Source organism: Cuculus canorus, chromosome 5, assembly GCF_017976375.1.
Source record: "Cuculus canorus isolate bCucCan1 chromosome 5, bCucCan1.pri, whole genome shotgun sequence".
Taxonomy (NCBI): domain Eukaryota; kingdom Metazoa; phylum Chordata; class Aves; order Cuculiformes; family Cuculidae; genus Cuculus; species Cuculus canorus.
The window spans coordinates 52,997,319-53,011,823 of NC_071405.1; the positions used below are offsets into that span (position 1 = coordinate 52,997,319).

Genomic DNA, 14,505 nt, shown 5'->3' on the forward strand with positions numbered 1-14,505 from the left:
TATTTTAATAATGTTAACCTTATTTTCCGTTTTTTTCCCCAGAATAGTGAACACATGTAGAAGATATCAGAACTGTGTAGAACTTGTATTTGTTTGGAGAGCTTGTAACAGTGCTCATCATGGAGAAACAGCAGATTGTTTTGGGTAGCCGGGATAGTGGGACTGTATCCGGTGCAGCGCCTGCTTTTTTTGTCATCTTGAAACAGCAGCAGGGAAATGGTAAAGCTGACCAAGGAATCCTAGTAGCAAACCGTGATGCTTGTGCTCTTGCCAGCAGTGTATCAACTCCGATAACATCCAAAGTCAAGACCTGCCTCCCAGCTGACTGTGTCTCAGGGGGCATTACCGTTACCCTAGATAACAATAGTATGTGGAATGAGTTCTACCATCGCAACACAGAGATGATTCTGACGAAGCAGGGGAGGCGCATGTTCCCATACTGCCGATACTGGATTAGAGGTCTGGATGCCAGTCAGAAGTACATCCTAGTCATGGACATATCCCCTGTGGACAATCACCGATACAAATGGAATGGCCGTTGGTGGGAGCCTAGTGGGAAGGCAGAACCACATGTTCTCGGGCGAGTGTTTATTCATCCAGAATCCCCTTCCACTGGCCAGTACTGGATGCACCAGCCAGTATCCTTCTACAAACTCAAACTTACCAACAATACCCTGGACCAGGAGGGTCATATAATCTTGCATTCTATGCACCGTTATCTGCCACGACTTCACTTGGTGCCTGCAGACAAAGCCACAGAAGTCATTCAGCTCAATGGCCCAGATGTCCATACATTTACTTTTCCACAGACAGAGTTCTTCGCAGTTACAGCCTACCAGAACATCCAGATTACCCAGCTGAAAATAGATTACAATCCTTTTGCTAAAGGATTCAGAGATGATGGGTTGAATAGTCGACCTCAGCGTGATGTGAAACAAAACAGTAACTTAGAATTAGAAGGAGGTGATGTTTTTAGCAGTCCTAGCATTCGTGGTCGCCCTGCTGAAGTTGGTGGATTAGATTTGCATCAGAGAAGTTTAGAATCTTCATTCATTGGTCAAAACCCCTCAGACATTGATTTGGACAAAGAATCCTTTAATGCAGAAAGGGACTTCCTGAGTTTTTTGGACACTGACCTGTCTTCAGGTGAAGTGCCAAAGCTAAAACAAGAAGTTTCTGAAAGGTGGGTTCACATTCTACTTATAGCACAAATACTGATTGAGTAGAGTGTTTGGTAAAACATTAAATAATAAGATGCTCAGTATAGATTTACAGCTAAAGGGTTCCTGACCTGAAATGGCAGAGCACTTTGTATTAAAAGCTTTCCTTTGCTTAAACAGTCATCTATCAGTCTGGACTTTCTAATGTGTGTACGGCATTTAAGTGTTCAATGTTTTTTCCTATATTACTTTAACTCCCTTTGTAAAGAAGTGTTGAGGGATTTCTGTTAACCTTCTTAGCACTTTAGAAGACTAAATTTAATTTTTCAGAGTGTTAAAACAGGGCACGTGTAGTCATCAAAACATTGCTTTTCTTTTAGAGTTGCTTGCCACAGAGACGTGCTGTCTCTTTTTGTTCAGTTTTCATTAGCCGATGGGAGAGGATGTGTGGTGGGTATGGATATTTAGGTTGGATAAGTGTAGTGATTGCTACAAAGCAGTTGTAACTGGCAAGATGCCACCGTTTGGTCAGTAACTGCTTCTGTGAATTAATTTGTTCCAGATAGTAGTATGAGGTAGCCTGCCTGTTGGTAGTCAGTTACCTCATGTTTGCTGTGAAGTATCGAGGATTTGTACCTAGGGAAGTATGTCAAAGTAATTGTTACACTGTTAAGACCTTCATTTACTATGTGGTAATTTTATATCTACACAGGTATACGCAAAATTAGTAAAGCTATCTAGTCTAGTGTATTTTGAGAGCCTACCTGTACTATGTTTGGGTTCTGCCTTGCAGAAAGCATTTGCTTGCCTTTTGAGTAAATGAAAAACTTCAAGACTATTGAGTTTTGTTGTAATAATTTGTAAGAATACTAGAATTGTTTGGGATCTAGAGTGCCCTAACCTTTCTTTCACATTGTTTTCTAGTGTCAGTGTATTAGGAAGAAAAATGTGTCACACACTTAGTCTCTAAAAATATTGTAAATTCTAGAGAAACCCATCTTGAAGACTGAGGGTATGCTGATTTTGGAGAGGATGGTCTTTTCTTTAGTTCCCAAGAATACAGCATGGGAAAGTGTTTAGGTAACTTTGTGTATTGGAATTAAAGCAGTAAAACTCTGAAAATAAATACTGAAAGGTTTATTTTGCCTTTGAAGTGATTTTTTTTTTTTTTCTCTTTGAGACCAGCTGCAATTGAAAAAAGTTAAAATTCTGATCATTTTGTTTGAAGAGGACCGTTGAAGCAAATTATTTGTGGAAGTCTTTGAATTGTTCAGCTTGGTGTTTTTTGGTTTGCTTCTTTCCCAAGGAGTAAAAGCTATCATTTTAAGACTTGAGGACCTTCCTTAAGAATAGCTGATGCAAATTGGCAGACTTAACTTCTTTTGGTCCAAAGCATGTTATGTGCCTTTCCTCTTTTCACCTCCAAGACAACTTATCTCTGAAACGTGCTAAAAGCTGTGCAGACTGTGAAGGGTATTTCCTTGTTCTGGGGTTGGAAGCATCCATCATTTGATGAATGAATGCTACCACAGTCCTGAAACTACCCTCAAGCATTGTCCAGCTTTCATGTTTTGTTTTTGTAATCTATGTGAAAAAGTCAGATTCCGTACTTCGAAAGAGAAAAATTGATCTCGTCCAGGCAACAGCAGAAATGTTCATGTGCTGGACTTTTTAAGAACATTAGTTGTCCTTTTTCCTTCAGGTCTGTTCCCATGTTTAGTGTTTTCATGCTGTGCAGTTGATATCTGTAAATATGTCAGTCTTTCATGGACAGTGTTGAGCAAGTGGCATTTTTCTTTATTGAACAAATCACATTAATATTTACATATTTTTACCTCTTAGTGAATACTGGGTGATTTGGTCTTTTTGGTCAGAGAGAAGCTATTAGCAGCTGATAGGAACTACTTTGCTTTTATGCAGGGCAGTGATTTCTGCTGAGTTTAGATTCGTATGAGAGACAGAAATTGGGGGCTGCTGTCTCTCAGCACTCACTAAAGGAAGTGGAGTTCCTGGTTCTGTTGTGCATGGTATTTCCCACCAGTGCTCAATTTTTGTGACATTTTTAAGCATGGAACTATGTAAAAGGTTCCATATAATGAAGAATAATTTTAATGTTGAATTATTAGCATACTTTGGAAATATAAGACTATTTTCTTTATACAAGGTAATGGGAAGGGGGGGTTGTGGCCTTATAGCATGTTTAGTTTTCTCAAGTGTGTTGTAAAGAAAATAAATGTTTAGATTGAGTTGCGGACACTTCTACAGGAATGTTTATGCCTGGAACCACTCAGATGTTGAGGGCATAGAAGGAACTACAAGTGAACTTTACTGGTTTTTAAGTCTTACAGGCTAATGTGCCCTTTCTCTCTTCCAAGGTCTTTTGAATTTCCTGCTTCAAAAATACAAGTATGGTGGGATTTATTTAATGCTTCATTAGTCTTGTTTTTCTGATTTAGTTGTCTTGTGCTTAGTCTCATAGTTTACTTTTCTTCCCTCCTTCCTGTCCTCTTGGAAGAGGAAGGCAAGTGGTCATCCTTTAAACCTCAGTCACAGATTGCTAGATTAATTCCAAATGGAATTGCGTTTTTTTTTTTTTTTCCCATGGTGTATTTTAAAATGATTTACCTAAAAAAATCCATGTATTTCAGTATTTTCAATAAACGAGCAGCTAGGTGGTTTTCATTTTGGAAAAATGCAGGGAAATTGTTTCTCTGCTTTTACTGTTAGATTGTGAAGCTTGCTTAAATATAAGCATTGTTCCACTTTGGGCAAAGAAAGAGCTAGATATGACGTTAATTCACCATTTTTAGCTGGTCTCAGATTAAGCCAAGGATCTTCAGGGGTCAAACTTGTACGAGTCCTGTTCCCATGGAAGAGAAATTTCTGATACTGCTTGTGTTGCACATAGCTTCACAAAATAAAAGGTGCCATTGTTATTGTTTGAAAAGTTGATAATGTCATCTGGATTTAAAAATGTAGAAAAACGCTGCTCAGCATTTTGTGCAAGTACTTGATCTCACTCATACTGGTGGTTCTTCACTCTTTTCATCATCTTTATGATGACTGTAATATGCTGACTAAAATTACATTCGTGTCTAGAAATTTCTTTTTTACGGCAGAGATGCTTTGGTTTGGATACTGCCCAGATTCCTAATAGTAGGGCGATCCTTATCTTGAGTATATATCTTGCAGTAGATAAAGGAAAATGGCTAGAGAAGTCCAGGCTTTACTGGCCTTCCAACTGGAAACAGTAGAATTAAGATGATAAATTTATTCCTGGCCAGCAAATTTATTAGTGTTTTTCTCTTTATTTTAAAGAATTTTAAGACAGGCAAGCGGATGACTCATATTCTTAATACCTTTCACTTTAATTGTGGATCTGCTATACTGAATGAATCTCTAAGCTGTAATGTGGCAGGATTTTGAGTTGTCCATAACCTACAAGTGGATTGTTTTAGAATTTCTCTATGAGTAAACTCGCTGAAGAAGAAAGGCTTTTTAATTTTATGTGTGATATCCTTAATTAAATGAAAACTAGAAGCTTTGTAATAGGAAGTTCATTGTCCAGAGAAAACAGTAGGCAAGACAGGAGTGGTATGCCACTCTCCTGCTGCCTGCTGTTCCTGCAAAAGGCAGGTGTTTGCTTCAAGCCTCATTCTGGTTACTTAGCATCCTGAATTGCAGCAAGTTTTCTAAATAGGTTCCGTCTTATTCTTAGGAATGTTATAGGTGAGTATATAAATCTGTCTGACTGCTCCCTGTTTTAACTCTGCAGTCTTTCTCCATGAGTTGGAGACTCTCAGCTCCATGTTGTGACTCTTAACATGTCCCAGCTTTTGTCCTCAGTCTGTACAAGGTGGAAGCAGCTTCTTGTTCCTCATCTTCCCGCCCTTAGTTGCAGCCAGGGGTTCAACTAAGCATAGTCATTCTTTAAAGGAGGATGGGTGGATAATAATAATAAAATACATGCATGCAATATATATAAAGGAATATTCCCCTTATATATAATAGATTGTGATAAAAATTATGTTGTTACATTTGAAATTATGCTAGCATTAACATTAATATTATTATTTTAATAACACATTAGTAACATAAGGTTAACAATCTGAATAATAATTTAACACAGATGTATACAGTATCTTAAAAAATAAATGTAAAGGGATCGTTGGAATGCTATCTGATACTCTTAGTGAATAAGTTCTGACTGTTATTCTGTGGGGTTCATTGTGGGTATGAGTTTCTGGTTTCATATCTTAGCTGCTCCCTCTTATGACAGGGAGCAAGCTTTTGATGCACTTAACAAAACTGCTGACTGCAATTTTTTGACTGATGTGTCTGTCTCTCAAAGAAGCCCATCATCAGAATGTAACTGGCTGCACTGTTACGTCTTCGGTGTCTAATGCATGGTGTGTCTAATTGTAGTTAGTTTTAGTGCTCAGACTTAGTGGAAGATGAAGTGTAATTCAATAGGATATTAACATGCCGTAACCATTTGGACAACAGTTAAATTTAGGAATTATCTCTATGTGGCTTTAGGATGCATTAACTAAAATTTTAGTTAAATCATATAAATTGAAGTTCATTAAGAGCTCACTTATCTTCTTATTTCCAAGGGCAAGGGCTTCAATATAGTGACTTAATGAGATACACAGCAAAGTAAGGCCACTTCTGAGCATTTAAATATGATAGCTTACCATGAGTTCATGCTGAGCCTCAAATGGGAAAAAGTGCAAATATCACCTCGATATTACTAGGGAAGGAGATTATTCTGCTGCCTTCAGATAAGAAGTCGGATTGCTTTTAACTATGACAGGTTTTTTTAATGCTTGATTCTAAAAATGTAAGCTTGTACGTGACAGCTTATTTGGCAGTTTGGAAATTTGTTTATAATATGTAATCTAAGATTATGGGAGATGATGGAATTTGGAAAAAGGAAGAGATTTGATAAAGATGTTGTGTTTTGTTTTTGTCCCTTCCCTCCCATCCCAGTCCCATTGCTAGCAGTTACGAAAGCAGTTCCCGTATGGCATCCCCGTTGGACCCAAATGGACACTTTAATGTAGTCATTAAAGAGGAACCGGTAGATGACTATGACTATGAGTCAAATATTTGCACTCAAGGAGTAAATGTAAAGCAGGAAAACACAGATGAAGAAACTGATGAGTATTCCAACACTGATGATGATGATCCAGTTGTACAAAAACACCTGATGAGGCGCTGTGAAACAGATGGAATTGATGGAGAATTCAGATCTAGGAAGCGTGTGCTAACCAGTCCTTCAGGTGTTGCCAAAGCAAAAATGTTAAAACTGGAAAGTGGGAAGATGCCTGTGGTGTATTTGGAACCTTGTGCAGTCACAAAGAGCACAGTGAAGATATCTGAGCTCCCACAGACCATGCTGTCCTCTTGCAAAAGGGATAAATCCCCTCTGAGTGCAATGCTGGATTCCTTGCCTGTGTGCTTTGAAAATAACAAAGGCTCTTGCTCTGACACAGTTACTGTAACTGAGGAGTTAGTTATGAAAAAACAATCTCCTGGGAGTAAAATGTCACAGAAATACCCTTCAATCAGAGAGGCCCGGTGGGCACTATCTAAATCACTGAATTTTAATCTCAGGGACTCAGTAAGTTGTCACTTTTCAACTAAAGAGATCTGTGGAAGAAAGAGGCCTGGTATATTGAAGAATCCCATGTCCCTGAAAGGCTCTGGTAGCAATCAAAACTCCCTGTCATCAGTTACAACTAAAAGAGGAAGGCCACGGAAACTGAAAATGTCCAAGGCTGGTCGACCACCTAAAGGTGTAGGGAAAACTGTAATAACAAGCAAGAACACCTCTCTGGGACCTGGGAATATCCCTCCAGATGTTAAGCCAGACCTTGAAGATGTTGATGGAGTCCTTTTTGTGTCCTTTGCATCAAAGGTAAAACCTGTTTCATGTAAAATTAAAAACCTTTCCTAACGTCTTGTGTTTAAATCCTTTGTGCTTATAAGCTGAAGGAGTATTTTCTTTTAAAGTAAGCTTTGAGATTTATGGTCTCTTCCTAAATCTGTTGTTATCATGTTCCTATGTTAATGATAACATTTTCTTACTACTTAGCAATTTGGGGAGAAATAGCAGGGTCTAGAGTTCTGCATAAAAGAATGCATACTCATTTATTAAATAATTTCAGTGGTATTTTGATGTGCCCTCACTTGTATCAAAATCAGCATTTTAAGGTATCTTGTGCTTATTCAAGACTCTTTATGTATGTAGGAAGCTCTTGACATTCACACTGTCGATAGAGCTGCAGGAGAAGAGTCACAGAATCTTCAGGCTCCGTTGTTGACTACCAATGATCCAGGTACGTTTTTGTATTCTTTGTAAATGGCTATTCCCTACAATAAGGGAATTTGTAAAGACATACTGGAAAATTAATCATTTAAGTACCATTTTGCATGGTAAATGTTCTTTATGTGTTCTCCCTGTTTCATTTTTTTGAGTAGATTGTCAAGCAAGAATACAAGTACTGGAAAAGGAATTGATGGAAGAGCTGAAGACACTGAGGCATAAGCAAGTAATACATCCTAGTCTTCAGGAGGGTAAGTGTGCAGTATACATATTGTTGCACCTGATTGTATATTATACTTAATCTCATTGGGTTGATAATTTCTACTGGATGTAATGCTGTGTATGCCCAATGCAGCTGGGATCTAATTTTGGTAATTTTTTTCCAAATGCAGGAAAGCGTACAGGTGTGTACATACAAACGTGAGAGCGTGAAAGGAAATCTGTGTGAAACTAAGTTTCCATCTTGCCACTTGTGGCAATAAGAGGGAATCTGTGGCGTCTGACCCAGTTTGTTCTTGGAGGCTTTAAAAGTACTTCTAGCCAGCCAATAAAAGTGTTTTCATTTTTACGCATTCATATTGCAAACTAGAAGAGGTGGAGGAAGCAAAAAGATGATTCCTGAACCTACAACAGCAAAGCAAGAGGTTGCATGTCACATGCCCCTCTCAGAAGATGCTGAGCCTTAAAACTCCAGGCAATGCCCGTTTTGTAATGAGCTAATCCTTGTAAAGAGCAGATGGAGTTGATTTTACTCCTTCATAGAAAATAGCCATTTCTCAGTAGTAGAGGCACTAGAGATCCAGAAATACTTAACTAAGACTACTTTTGCTCTGTTTGAGCCTGTATTTGAATCATTGTAGATCCAGGTTCACTAGCCATATGAGAGAGCCAAGCAAGGCACTTCTGTTATAGCTTGTAATCTTTCATTTATGTACAATTTTATCCCAAGGTCAGATGGAAGAAGGGCAAGGGTTAATACAGCAGAACTATATTGAGAACAGTAGTTCTCTACTGATGATGCTGAAAGCTTTCAGCAATAATAGTCCTGACACTGATGGCATTAGTATAGGCATCAGAGCAGATGATGAATAAGTTGATCCAAATGGCAGCATTGTACCTCATATTCCTGATGTTCTGGCCTTGAATTTTTCAAGCATATAACTGTAATGCTGTAGGGTTGAGGCTGGATCCAAATACTGATCTAGCCTCTGATACTAGAGTATCAACAAGACCTATCTCCAGCCAGGTTTTAGCTCGGTGGTAAAGCATTAGCATTGAAAGTTGTTATGGATGTCTAAATGCAGTTTTCCACTCCTATGATTCCAGAAACAGGCAGCCCTATTTCTAATGAACCCACTGGCCAGCTTGCCCTCACAGGTCTGTGTATGCTGTCGTATTTAAAAAATGGTGGTAAAATCCCTTTTGTGGTCAGCTGCTGGCAGTGCTAGTAGGCAAATGCTATGGCAACATTGAAGCTTTTAAGGGTTATACTTTGGGCCTCCAAGATGTTGTCTTTACCCCAGAAAAGTGTAGTAAAATTATGGTATGTTAGCAACCACAGCAGTAGTGAAGGCTGTTTTACTCATAGGATGATCCTGCGACTGGGAATGTGTGAAACCTGCATGCTTTTCCTCCAGCTTCTAAATTAGTGGTGGTGAAGCGTGCGGTACTTTCTGAGGAGTAGTGAGCAGTTCAGATACTGCAAAATCGACAAGGCCAAATCAAGCGTCAGGCTAAGAAAAGGGAGATCTAAAGAATATTTACTTTCTTGAACGCCTGTGACTGTCATTTCCAGTGTTGGATGTTAGTTGCTGAGCTTGTTGAATGGTGAAATTGTAATTCAGCAATGAAGAGAGTGACCCTCACCTGTCTAATTTCTAGAGGGAGAGGAAGTTAATGTGAAGACTAATTACAGCAAGAACATTACTACCGAGAGATACAGATGTAATTTGATCAAGTTGTGAAGTGAATTACGATACATACACTTGCGTTGTTAGACTTCAGATGCTGCATGTGAACTGGAATCAATCTTTATTCAAACTACTTCCACCTTCCAAAATGTTACAGATCTGTTGCCTTCCATTGTAGAATTGAGGTTAGGGAACAAACAGTGATGTTAATGGAGGGAGGGATTGTTGGTTTGGGGTTTTTTTTGCTCTGTTTACAATATCAACAAGATGTAAGAAGGTGGCTGAGAAGTGCCCCTAGGACAAGTTTAAGGTCTATGTCTTTTGCCAGACATAGTGATTCTGAGTAGCATTGTGCTGCTTCATAAAGCCTCATTAGTCTCCTTGATTCTGATACTTTGTTCTCCAAAGCTTCTTGGTTGCAAATCATGACTCCTTGTGGTCTACTCAGAACAGGCAAAGAGACATAGCTCGCTTCTGTCTGGAAAATGTGACGTGCGTATTTCTAAATGTGCTTTCAGCCATTTTGTACAAACTTACTGCTTTTTTGTCCTCACTGCAGTATGGGAAGTGGACATAGCAATTTTGATGTTAACTCTGCTTTTGGTTTTAGATAATGTAGTTGAGAATCTAGAGTTTCTTTTTGAGAATCACTGGTGATGTGTTGGAGCTGTACCTGAATCCTGCAATTGTGGCTGATTTGTAATGAAAATGGTGATTGAGGCTATCTATAGATCTTAAAGTCAGCAGGACTGCAGGAAGAAGATGCTTCAGAGGAAAAGGAATTCAACTTAAGTATGTTGAAAGGAAAGCTCCTGCTGGCATGCTATGGGATGCCTCTTGTATCTGAGCTAACTTGAATCCTTTATTCCTGAAAATCAAAGGCACCTTTGTCAGGCATCGTATTTTGGATTTAGCAATTGCATCTGATGGAAAAAAAAGGTTGTGAAGGAGTTGATTTGCTTCTATTTGATTATGGCAACTGAAATTTAGCAATATTTGGAATGATAGTAATTAATAAACACGTTCATGTGTGGTGGTGTCACATATTAACTGTTAGCATTTGTTCTCATTAAGCCATCTGTGTTCATTCCATGTTGCACTTGCCGAAGTCATCGTCATCTGGTTTTTGTCTGGGTGTTTTATACTTCGATGACCGTAAACTGAAATAATCGATTGTGTATGGGTGATGTTCTTATTTCTATTTGAGTATTAAACAAAGCTAGACTTGTTTTTGAAGGTGACAGAATAAATCAAATGTAGTGTCAAGAGAAAGAAAGCAAACCTGTGTGCTCTTTCCAGTTTTTTAAAAACTGAGCTTGAAAAGAACTTGATGGCATCTTGACATTTGGCATTTGACATAGTTTTGTACAAAATGCTGGATTGACTTGCTGCTCATTTTCCTTATGTAGATTGGAAAATTATATTTTGCTAGAGTGTCTTTGATAATGATATCCATTTAAATGATGCCTGACACTCGTTCCATGCTGATTGTTTTCGGGCTGCCAGTAATCAGGTCACTGTCTTGCTACTTATGAACATAAATGTGCAACCACCACCCCAAGGTTTCTACTGTACATGCATATAATGCTTTATGTCCAGAGCCTTGTCAGGTCATACATTTTCAATTTCAAAACTCATACATTTAATACATGAATTTCAGACTGTTTGGCCGCAGGAGTACCATTTGTAGGTTACTGTAGCTAAAAACCGAGGCAGATGTTCTCAACTCTAGACTGCAAGCTGAATGTGATTGAGAACAATAATCTATTGAATTCAGTTTAACAATATTATCTGAAAAAGGTACTGAGTAAAGTTATTAACTTCTTTTTTTCTCGGCATTTTTGTAGCTATATTCATTTTGCCATACACTAGGATAGCTTTTGTGACCACATAAAATCTCTCAATTTGAGTGTTTTGAGGGAGTTGATCAAAGAAGATGTTACAGACAGTTAAGCACTTGTGGCATCAAGAACATGGATTGCTTAGTTTCCTGATAGCAGATTTCCCCCCTGCTTTAAAAAAAAGTAAATTATTTTATTGTAAGGTGCCAAGCCTGGAGGAAAAAAAACCCAACAACCTACTGAGAATCTGGATCATTAGGTGAACTAGTCCCGAGAGCACTGCCCAAATACAACTTTATTTATATCATAACTTCCATACACACACACACACACTCTCTTCTTCAGAATTAAAATGTGGTTTAGTCTTGTCTCTTACTGCTGGTTGAAACTGAAGGGTTTGTGGTATGTGTTATTGCTCAATAATAGCTTTCAGTAAAGGAGAGGATGTGTTAAGAACCACTGCCAGGGCTCATAATTTAGGTAGTGATACAAAATGTCAAATAGTCAGCCCAGATGGGTGCAGGCAGTTAACTGTAACCTTGAAGGATATAAAGGATGCTGACCTCTACAAAAAGAAGAAACAAACCCTATGGGAATTATTAGAGCACTGGCACTTTGTTTAATAAATTTCTGTGGGAACTTCAGTAGTAATAAGAAGATCTATGAAAAGTAACTCAATTTTTTTCTTGTTGTCTAATTCCCTATAATTCCCTAAATTACTCTTTAATACATACGTGCTACAAATCCAGCATAAGTAACAGCTATGAGTCACTAAAGTTCTTTTTCAAGTCTCTTAAAAAAGGTGGGTGAACGGTAGAAAAGCCTGTATATAACTTAAAGGTTCCTTTTCTGGTAAATTTCTTGACTTTCTTTTTCCTAATACCTTCCTGTACTGAGACATTTACTGATACTTGCCTGTTGTAGTGGGACTGAAGTTGAATTCTGTGGACCCAACAATGAGCATTGACCTGAAATACTTGGGTGTACAGCTTCCTCTTTCCTACTCAAATTACTCTTTGTGGAGCTATCCAGGAACCAATCCCAATTCTCCAGGTGGGTAGAATATGAATTTGCTGAAATCTCAAGTATTACCTTTTTATTATCGATGTTCAGAAGAAGGGAGCGGCCTCTTAGTTGAACCTGGTATCTTGCACCAGGGGAGGTTTAGATTGGACATTAGGCAATATTTTTTCACCAGAAGGGTTATCAACCGCTGCAACAGGCTGCCTAGGGAAGTGATTGAGTCACTGTCCATGGAGGTGTTTAAAAGACGGGTAGATGAAGTGCTTAGAGATATAATTTGGTAGTGAACAGGTACAGTTGGGCTTGATGTTCTCAAAGGTATTTTCCAACCTAGTGATTCTATGATTCTGTTAAATTGACAAAATACAAGAACTTTCTTAAATCTTTCCGAGGTTACTGTCCAAGTAGTTCTGAGCAATTCCGACCAGATTGTCTTTAGACCTTCCATTTTGTGATGATTGTGATCCAGTAATAGTATCTGTCCAGTTTATCTTATACTGGTATGTGTTGTCTATCAGAACTAGATTTTCTAAGTCCTAAGTATACCCAATAACTGATCTCAAATTCCTCAGAGAACGCGTGAGACATATGCATTTCTCTCATGCTGCTCACATGCAAACCAAAAAAAGTTATCTTTGAAAGAGCTGAACTTCCCAGAAGAGCTTGATAAACCACTTAGGAGCTAACCTATAACTTCATGGGAATTATTTATTACAAAAGCGGTGACCAGTTGTGCTTTTATAAGCTTATTTAGTATCCAAATAAATGCATTTCACATTATAGTGTGACTATGATTTTAATATCGTTGGTAGATGGTATTTTTAATAATAAACTGGTTGGACAAGTATAGGGGTACTGCTTTCTCCTGCTTTCTTACGTCAATATTCTGATTACTGTGTCTTTCTTAATAAGCTTTTGGGAGCTGGTAAAGAGATAGATGTTGTATCTTATCTTTGTTTACACTGCAAAAGAGGCAGATTCAGTTCATAAGACCTCAGTCAGCTCAGTGTCAAATGCAATTATTTTTAGCCTAGTAATATGTGAAACAGCCACACAGATTCCCCATTAGTTTTTTGGGTTTTTTTTTTTCACATTCCAACTTAGCTCCCAGAACTGATGGATGACTTGACAGAGATGTCAGTGTTCGCCTTTTGTAATTATTCCCTGTCTCTACCTCTAATTGATACTCAACTGAATTTGACAAAACATCGAATGTTAAATGAAGTTTCTACAGGTCTTATAAAAGTCATTGGCTCAAATGAGGGGAAAGGCTCAGATTTCCTCACTGTGAGAGGTGGTAGTAGTGTCAGCTCGGGACCTGCCTGTTCCATTTTAGCCCAGTAAGAGGCTGATTTGCCTGTTTACATTTTGGAGTCAACGACTGGCGCCAATGCTAAGGCGACTAAAACTGGAAATCCAGAAGACATCTTTTGTATGAGATAGCAGGTGCATTATTGCACAGCACAACTCTAAAGGAAGTTTGGCTTTGTTACGTATTCTGTTAATTTAAGAAAAAAAAAGAAATTAAAAATCAAGTCTCTTTATTCAGTCTTTCAATTTACTATTGTTCATCTGTCCCTGAAAAGGAATAAGCAGAGTTTACTAGGACATGGATACGATCAAGCTTGACTCAAAAACTGAGGCTAGCTTTCTTCTTTTGCAGATGCTGGATTTCCTTTTGTTTCCAGGACAGGAAAAACAAACGATATCACAAAAATTAAAGGGTGGCGAGGGAAGCTTCATGGTGCTTCTAGAAACGAAGGTAAAGAAACCCAATCCAAATCAAAAAAAGATGAGTGTACCTGTTTCCAACAGTGGCCTTTTTCTCGGCCTTTCATAGAGCTTGCAATTTGGTAATTGTGTGTGTCTTGAAGAGAGATTTATTTTTTATATTGAAACTGTCATGAATAAGTGTATTTTTGGTACTACTTCCATGGTCAGAATGGAGTTAAGAGGGAAGAGAAACTTACTCTGAGTAAGATAAAAATACATGTGTTCTGTTTTACGCAGAAGGCTTGAGTGAATATCAAAGCTGTTACAGTTTTGGTTTTGTTCATCACTTTTGAGTTTACTTGGATGTATGGTAGTTGCAGAATTCTGTTGCCGCAGGCAACCTAATAAACTACAGTAATTTTCATTTATAGAAGTGTACTTTTTACTCCATTTAGAGCAGATATTCCTTACATAGTTGTTTATTTTGCCCTGCCTCAGGGAGAAATGGGCATTTGGTAACTTGCCAA

The 14,505-nt window shown here is 38.2% G+C and overlaps 1 protein-coding gene across 11 annotated transcripts in view; it reads left to right on the forward strand.

Moving 5' to 3' along the window:
* MGA (MAX dimerization protein MGA) overlaps window positions 1–14,505 on the forward strand; it is a 61,145-nt gene that overhangs the window by 12,417 nt on the left and 34,223 nt on the right. For 9 of the 11 annotated variants that reach the window (XM_054067354.1, XM_054067352.1, XM_054067358.1 and 6 more), the window contains exons 2-7: window positions 43–1,183; window positions 6,153–7,083; window positions 7,417–7,504; window positions 7,647–7,742; window positions 12,167–12,295; window positions 13,929–14,027. In XM_054067354.1, coding sequence (XP_053923329.1) covers window positions 120–1,183; window positions 6,153–7,083; window positions 7,417–7,504; window positions 7,647–7,742; window positions 12,167–12,295; window positions 13,929–14,027 — 2,407 coding nt within the window. In that variant the 5' untranslated portion in view covers window positions 43–119. Of the gene's footprint in view, window positions 1–42; window positions 1,184–6,152; window positions 7,084–7,416; window positions 7,505–7,646; window positions 7,743–7,883; window positions 8,662–12,166; window positions 12,296–13,928; window positions 14,028–14,505 lie in introns of those variants that run through there. The other 2 variants (XM_054067355.1, XM_054067363.1) reach the window with 2 other exon arrangements.